Source organism: Halyomorpha halys, unplaced genomic scaffold, assembly GCF_000696795.3.
Source record: "Halyomorpha halys isolate HHAL.00 unplaced genomic scaffold, Hhal_1.1 Scaffold1186.1, whole genome shotgun sequence".
Lineage (NCBI taxonomy): Eukaryota > Metazoa > Arthropoda > Insecta > Hemiptera > Pentatomidae > Halyomorpha > Halyomorpha halys.
Window position 1 is genome coordinate 64,808 of NW_027114970.1, and position 8,535 is coordinate 73,342.

General features: G+C 41.0%; 1 protein-coding gene across 1 annotated transcript in view; it reads left to right on the plus strand.

The window, feature by feature from the left end:
- Positions 1-1,815: 1,815 nt before the first annotated feature.
- Positions 1,816-8,535, plus strand: part of LOC106688725 (uncharacterized) — a 34,589-nt gene continuing 27,869 nt past the window's right edge. Inside the window, exons 1-2 of the mRNA XM_014433309.2 lie at positions 1,816-1,848; positions 4,238-4,354. Coding sequence (XP_014288795.1) covers positions 1,816-1,848; positions 4,238-4,354 — 150 coding nt within the window. The remainder of the gene's footprint in view (positions 1,849-4,237; positions 4,355-8,535) is intronic.

Sequence of the window (8,535 nt, forward strand, 5' to 3'; positions counted from 1 at the left end):
CATGTTTTGGGTTCATACTGCTGCTGTAGATGGCGATGTCGTTGGCATAGGCGGAAACTGTAGGCTTTCTGTAGTTTTCACCAACAACATCAGCTGAATAGATGGAAAACACCACTGGCGATAGGACTGCTCCCTGTGGCACTCCGCATGTCAGTGGGATGGAAAGGGAAAACTCATCTCTAACCCGTACAGATATGGTCCTGTTGTCCTGGAACGATGCAATCTAACCGTATAGTTGCTCTGGGCATTCGAGGTCTATGAGCTTACGACATAAAATGCCGTGAGACACAGAATCGAATGCCTTTGTACAATCGATGAATATCATAGCTGTAGCATGGTTCCTATTGAAGCTGGAGTTCACTTCATGCTGGAGCTTCATTAGATGGTGTTCCGTGCTCATGTGTGCCTGAAAGCTGGTCTGCTTGTAAGGGATAACGGAGTGTTCATCACAGAATTCCCGAAGATAATTCAGGATGATCTTTTCGTAAACCTTAGCGAGATGTGGTAGGAGACTTATAGGCCTGTAATGGTCGGCGTCAAATCCTGTCCTCTTCGGCTTGAGGAGTGGAAACAAGATGGCATGTTTGCATTTGTCTGGAAAGTACCTTCCTCGGTACTTGTTTCAACAGGACTGTCTGTATCCCATCTTGACCAGGGGCCCGGTTTCCATGACATCGTCTCAAGATGACCTTCAGTCTTCTAGGTGAGACAAACATATAGTTGTTCTCACGGGCCATGGTTGGGATTGAGAGCGATGCCCCAGTCCTCGCGTCAATATCCTGCTGATAATGCTCAGCCAACGACTCGGCCTGCTCTGCGGGGCTCATGATGCGGTTTCTGTCACGCAGGCGAACGGCTGAAGTCTTCTTGGTTGCTGCCTTGGTGAGCTTCCAGAACTTCCGGTAGTCACCATGAGTGGACCTCAGGCGATCATGCCATATCGCAGTCTTCCACTGACGTAGGAGATTTTTGATCTGGGTGGTAATCGCGTTGAGGTTCTTCTTCACAGCCGGATCTTTTGAGCGGTAGTGCCGGTTCTTCAAATTCCGCCTGCTGAGTATGAGTGCCATGATGTGAGGCGGGGGTTTCAGAAGGTGGGGGGGGGGTTTCAGTGGTAGTTGAGGATCGTTTGGCGCGCAGACTCCATGACAATCTCCGTGAAGTGTTCAATGTAGTTGTCCACTTCCTCCACAGTGCGCAGTGTTGGTACATCTTTCAATCTATGGCAGACCTCCTCCTTGAACCGGCTCCAGTCTGCCTCCTGGTAGTTGAACTTCTTGGACGTCGGCTCAGAGGTGTTACCGTGTACTTCATAGATCACCAGGCGGTGATCCGATGAGGTGAAATCAGCCACGGAGCAACCTGTGAGACGGTGTGGCTGCCTTGTCAGCAGGAGGTCTATTAGGCATCACCTGCAACCTATTCCCCTTTTTCAGAAGGTTGTTGATGGGTACCAGATACCTGGCCATCGCCGGTATGAATCTTCAATAGCAGTTCAGAGCGCCATATAATCTCCTGATTCCTTTAACACCCGTTGGAACCGCCATTTTCCTGATTGCTTCTACCTTATTTGCGTCTGGCCTGACTCCCTGTTCCGAAATTGTGTGTCCTAAAAAATGTATCTGGTTTCTCCCCAATATTAATTTTTCTCACCATAACTTTAACCCAAATTTCCGGATCTGTTCGATAAACTTGCGCAAGTGGGACACATGTTCTTCCTTCGTTTTGCTAAAAACGAGGAGGTCGTCCATGTATACCTAGCACATAGACTCGTCGATTCACCTTAAAAATTCGTCCATCAATCGTTGGAACGTGATGGGGGCATTCTTTAGTCCGAAGGGCATCCTCGTAAATTCGTAATGCCTCCTTTCGAATGTAAAAGCTGTCTTGTGCTGATCCCGCATCTTGATTTGGTGGTAGCTGGCCTTCAGATCTAAAGGACTAGAGATCGTTCCCTCACCCAGTCTATCTAAGATATCTTCTAGTCGCGGTATCGGGTATCTCTCGTCTACCGTATTCTCATTAAAGCCCCGATAATCAGTTACTACCCTATACTTTTATCCCTTGTCTACCAGTGTGCCCTTCTTACATAATTCCCATAGAGGGCTGTTGTATGGGGAGGTACTATCTATGATCATGCACTGTTTCTCTAGATTCCCTAACTTTTACCGTATATACTGTCTAAGCGTATGTGGATACCTCCTCTCTTTTACGTAAGTAAGATTATCTTGTTTCAGGGGGATTTGGTACATTGTTTGTCTGATCACCGCCAGTACTCTTCCTCTTTGAAAAACATTATTTTTCTTTTATTTCCTGTCTCCAATTCCTCCTGGATCGCATCTATCCGTTTGTTTTCTCCCATCCGAAGCTCGCGACACCGATATCTCCTCTTCCCCAACCGAATCTTCCACTGGCCCATGTTATTCCTAATCCCCGCACTTGTCTTCCCTAGTAGATCGCAACCTGTAATAGCCTGAATATTCACGGGGTATTTTCTCCACGATATGAACCCTCAATACCCCTTTTTCGATCCCCATTCCAGTAAATCAATGTCCGCCTCCCTATCTACTCTACAGGCCCCCCCAGGGCTATTAATTGACAATGACATACCTGGACGTCCATCCGGAGTTTCCTCTCACCGCCGCTCAGCTTTCTCAGCGCCTCCCGGCACAGGATGGTGTGGGAGCTCCCCGTGTCCACTAGGCATCTCACGCCGCTCACCAAGATGATAGGCAGACCGCTGATCTCTTCTTTGATATTGAAAATCTCTAATGTGCGGTCGCCCCTCTCCTGGCACCCTCCTCAACTCTCTTGCCTTCATCTCCTTCCCTCACTTACTCGACGCCATCTACTGCTTGGCGGTTACTCCTCCGCCCTCCTCTCCCTCCCCCTCTGTTCCTGAGGCTTCTGATGCTTCTGAGGTTTCACTAGAGGACTCACTAGGTCAATAGTCCTTTCGTCTTCTCCGCCGTATCCGCTGGAAATTTATTTCCATTGGTTCTCCTGGTCCGTCCCGTCTCTACCCTTCTGTACATATAAGGGCACTGTAGTGCTGTGTGGCCTGCATTGCCGCAATCATAGGACCTAGTGCGGGGGCATTGGGCCACCAGGTGTCCTACTTTTCCGCACCCCTAGCACATCCTGTCTTCTTTCCCTCCTCCATTGCGATTCTGCCCTGGTTTGGTAGCCTTTCTCTACCCGTAACTCTATCTTTACCACTATTCCTTGGTTCTCCTTTCTTCCATGGTGTCAAATTCCTTAGGGTAGTACTATACCCTGTTGCATCCTCCATCATCGACATCCATCTTTGCATCATCCTCTCTAGCGCTCGCGTCGATCATGTCTTGAGCACATTCTACAAAAGTGCGGTTCCGGGGTAAATCTTTGCGCCCTCTTTGTACCTGCGCTGTTGGCGAGGACACATCTATGTCTTGTATTTTATTGACAATATGGCTTCATTGTTAATTATTAATTATTATTTCATTAATTATTATTATTAATTATAAGGAGGTAAATATCACTTTTGTTAGTGAAATATAATTAATGTTAGATATTTTTATCACTACAGAATAGCACAGAAAAATATTTTTACCATATCCAACAGTCCAGTTGTACCATGTCCAAAATAAGTAATCATTAGAAAATTATTATATCTCATAAATTACTTGACGAGCAGGCGTCTATAAGTTCTCTAAATGAAGCTTGTAAATTTCACTTTAAAGTAATTTACCTTTCTTCGTACCATTAGCAGTTAGTGAGGTTAAAGCCACTAAGCGGTTATTTCTGGAATATATATTAAAAAAAGAAAAACTATTTAACGTACAGAGCACTTAAAGAACATATATTCACTCTACATTAGATATGAATAGTGTATTTCGTGTGGTAGATATTTTCAAAGATATTGGTTATTGACTGATAAATTAATGCCAAAAAATTATGGATTTGCACATGACTAATTATGTTTAATTTAGGCTAAATATAATATAATTGTTATTGTTTGCTGCAGTTTGAACACTAAACCACTTTCGGCTTTACGATCGTGTTTTTTTGCTTAAATAAAATTGGGTAATATATAGAGAGAAAACTAATCAAGAAATTAGTGATTTTTAAACTAAAATTGAAAATTTTTATGTTAATCACGAATATATCATATTTATCATAGTATACAGATTTGTATTTTTTAGTTTAATTGGATCGTCTTAAAAATATATATAAGGAAGAATTTTAATTTTTTTAGGGTTCCGATGACTCTGGACCATTAGAACACTTACATTCGTTTGATTCGCATGGAAGCTTATTATCAGATCACGAGCCCAAATATATCGTACAACAATCAGCGCCTGCAACTAAACAGGTAAGCAAGTTTTTCTTTCGGTCAAAATGTCAAAAACCAACAAAAAAAAAATGGATTTTTTAAAAATTAATTAAGATTAATAGAAATTTTTTTTTTCTAATTATTTTCTGGGGTCATTTCAAATAATTTTTACATTTTACTCTCAGAATATTCAAGTATAAATAGTTTTTTTTAAGAGATAGAACTTTTTGGTACTTCCTAGTGTAGTACAGTAGAATCCCTGCAAAACGGGGCATGATGGGTGCTTGCTGATAATCGAAAAGCCGGAGTAATCGAATTACAACATTTTATAGACATAATGTGATTGATAAGAAGGTTAATTAAAAAAAACTATGAAGAAAACCACTTTAATTAACAAACTAACGTTTAAATTATAATAAACAATAATATATAAGAATGAAAGTATACATGTTTTATAATTGTATTGAATTTTCATTTAGAGAAAAAATCAGTTTGCTTTAATTTCATCCATCTTTTTACTAAGCATTTCTTTTCTAACATCAGTTATCATAAGATAATTCTTCTGCAATGCGCGTTCTCCTTTTCAAATTAGTTCAGTAGTTCTATTGCTTCCAATGCTTGATTGTGTTTAATATTGTTTTTTTGTTTCCGAAATGGTATGCGAATCTTCGTTGTCCTCCCTTTAGTTCCTGCAATCAAACTGAGACTGTCTTTTTCCTGGAGATTTTCTATCTTATTGTCATTCAGTTGTTCGAATCCCTCTTCGTCCACGTTACTTTCCAGCCACTTTTTCATGTCATCCCTATCACATGAATGAAGTCTTTGGTGATTTTGAGAATTGTTCAGTTTCTATTTCTTCTGAGGTTTCCTGGACAAATCTTCTTGTTGCAATATTTTTAGCTTTTGGATGGTTGTAATTATCACAGGGAAGGCTTTTAATTTCAGTTCCTTTGAATAATCGAGGTTTTTTGGCTTTCTCGATAGCAGTTATTTTAAATTTATTGTCACTTGAAGCATTACAATATCTCATAAGTGTAAGCCGTTCTCTGCTAGATTTTTGACCAGGAAAATATTAATCGGATTGAGGTATTAATGTTATTGAAGGGAACAATTTCCAAAACAATACCGATTCATCCACATTGTAAATCTCATCAGGAGTTGAATTAAATTTGTTGATCAAACGTTTAAAATTTGCAATAAATAACGAGGCTGCAACATTATCACAGTTAAGACTTTCCCATTGAATGGTCAACTGGCTGATACCGTACCGTTATTGTCTTTCTTTTTTTTTAATTTGTGGAGCCATCCTTGGGGAGCGGGAATGGAACCTCAGTATTTAACTTTTCATGAAACCATATTGGTTATTCACTCACCATGGGCCCATAAATAGGACCTTCCTCAACGAGTTTTTACAAGAACCATTGATTGATAGATATTTTCGTCTACGTCTTTTAATGTTGAGTTCTTCATTGTTTTCTGAGGACAAAATTTTTGGGCCGACGAGGATATGAGGTCGGAAACGTCTTTTTCTTTTTAAAATGTCACCAACAGTTTGCTTGCTAATTCCTGATTCAGAGGAATATTTTTTAACACTTACACCTTTCTCTACTCGGTTTATAATGAACTTGAAAATATTTTCTACCGTTCCTAGAATATGCATTTGACTAATAATTACCAGAAACATCTCATTCAAACGATTTCAATTTGCTGTTTTCCCATTTATAATTTTATTTCATTATTTTTAAGAACAATATATAATTAACAATTATGTAATCGTTAAAAATAATCTTACGGATTCATTTTTTGAAATAAATGTTGCACATATAAAATAAATGATGTAAAAATTAAACCTTATTAAAAAAAAAAACTCTCAGAATCCTGGTTGATTGGAATCTGCGTTGATATAGCCCTGGATAATGGGGGTCCTACTGTGTTATTCCTTGTAGTGTACTCTATAATTTAATTTAAGAGAAATTTGATTTACTTTATAATAAATTTTATGTAATTTTGACTAATTTGGAACCTATAATATTTGAACATGATTTTGACCATATATAAAACTTATCAAAAATGAGACATAAGGCGGTTGTATATTAGATCTCAAAATTAAGCTTGTTAAATTTCCATTAAAATGGTTTATAATGTTCTTCGTACCAGTAGCAGTTTTCATAATAAATAAAGTCACAAATATTAATAACATAATTCCGGTTCTTGGCATTAACTAAATTATGGAGGGAAATAAGAACATACAAATCATTATTATATTCAACTAAGTGTTTCGGTTTGTTGATAGTTTTTTTATTGGTTTTGTTTAGAATTTCAAACAATAATGTTTTACGAGGCGTATTTTGAATGCTCCTGGGGGTCTTAGCAGGGTGGGTCCGGCGGGGAAGGATTGCCTTTTTTTGGGTTACGATCTCCTCTCGTGAAATTGTGACATGTATATCGACCAACCTACTCACTATAATTGTCTGTTTGAAAAGTCAGAGTAAGTAAGGCTACTATGGAGGGCGATAGTGGAGGGTTTCATGCCGTTGGATTTGCAGTCTAACCGATAATTGCCAAGACAATGTCACAAAAAAATATATATATATAAGTTAAGTATTGGCAAAAGCCAAATGTCAAAAAAGAGAAGAAGAAGAAAAGAAAGAAGAAGGAAAAAATTGGAGAAGGAAAAAACCAGGAGGTTTCAAACTCACTCAAGCTCGGGAGAATTCAAACCTCACAGATAGGAAGGGAATGATTAAAATTGGGACAATTGTTTATTGGGATCAAACAGGGGTAAGGAGATACAGCGATATGAGGGACCATTTAGGGTGATAGTAATAAGAGAACATAATGTAGTAACTATTGATAGCATTGGAGGCTATTAACTTCATATTTAAGGACATCCTCCCTGAGGATGAGGTCCAGGGGTATCGCACCGGCCAGCACCTGCACCGCCTCATGTGACACCGTTCTGTATGTCTTCGAGACCCTCAGCAGAGCCAGTCTCTGTATAGTGGCCAGTATTCTCTTGTGTGTCTGCGTGAGGTTTAGGCTCAACGCCGGGGATGCGTACCTCAGAATTCCCAAGATCACACCTTTATATGTGGTTATCGTTGCAGGGTATCTGAGGACCCAAAATGCACCCCCTATTCTACTTAATCCATTGAGTGGCAGGGTCACCCTGTCCTTTAAATACACCAGGTGAGAGGTAGCATCGAATCTTCTTCTTATCCTCACCCCAAGATATGTCACCTCCTCATCCGGTCTCACCCTGTCTCCTTGGATATCCAGGGTGATAGGACGAGCCCTGCCCATGGAGCCTCTTATAAGTATGGCCTGAGTCTTGGCTGCTGCAATACTCAACTTCCTCTTCACGCACCATTCTCCTATGAGACTGGCACACCTCTCCGCTTCTGTCTTTAGTCTGGAACTGCTGTTCTTGGCCACATCCGTAGTTCCCTTGCCACGGGTCGAGCCGAACTGCCGTGGATGACTTGCAGCACTTAGGATTGGTCTAAGGCTGTGGACGATCATGAGCTCGAGGACCTTACTAGCTACTGGGAGGAGGGATATTGGTCGATAGGATTTAGGTGTTTCCTTATCCTTACCTCCTCCCTTGTAGAGCAATCTCAAGTCTGCGATCCTCCAGTTGTTTGGAAAGTACCCCTTATCCAGGCACTCATCGAATATATCCTATAGCTCTTCCTCAATATAAGGGGCACTGTTCTTTAGGATCGCAACATCTATGCAATCTAGTCCTGGAGCCCTTCCTATCCTTTGTCTGTCCACGGCAAGACGAAGGTCCCATATATCCCATGGCGGACATAGGTCGGTACCTGGTGGGTATAACGTGGTGCGTCTAACCATTCCATCATCTGCACAATCCTGGGACGGGTCATTCCTAGGGTATGACTATACATACATTGTATAGTACATCTTGGCAGCCTCCTCCAATGTGGTTGCCTGGGCATCTCTCACTCTAATAGCCGCCATCACTTGTGTCGGCTTGACCTTTCCCAGTGCCACCCTGTAGGGAATACCACAGGGTTTTCGATAAATTCGTCCCAGGATTTCTTCTTCTGGCAACGCACTCCGTTTCGGTATACACTATACCTATGCCTAGATTCTTCTCGGAGTGCAGGCCTCCTCTCGTCGTTTCTGCACTCCTGGTACCTACGCCTGGCTCTGTAGTATTCCTTTTTTAACAGTGTTAGAGCCGGCGTCCACCATGG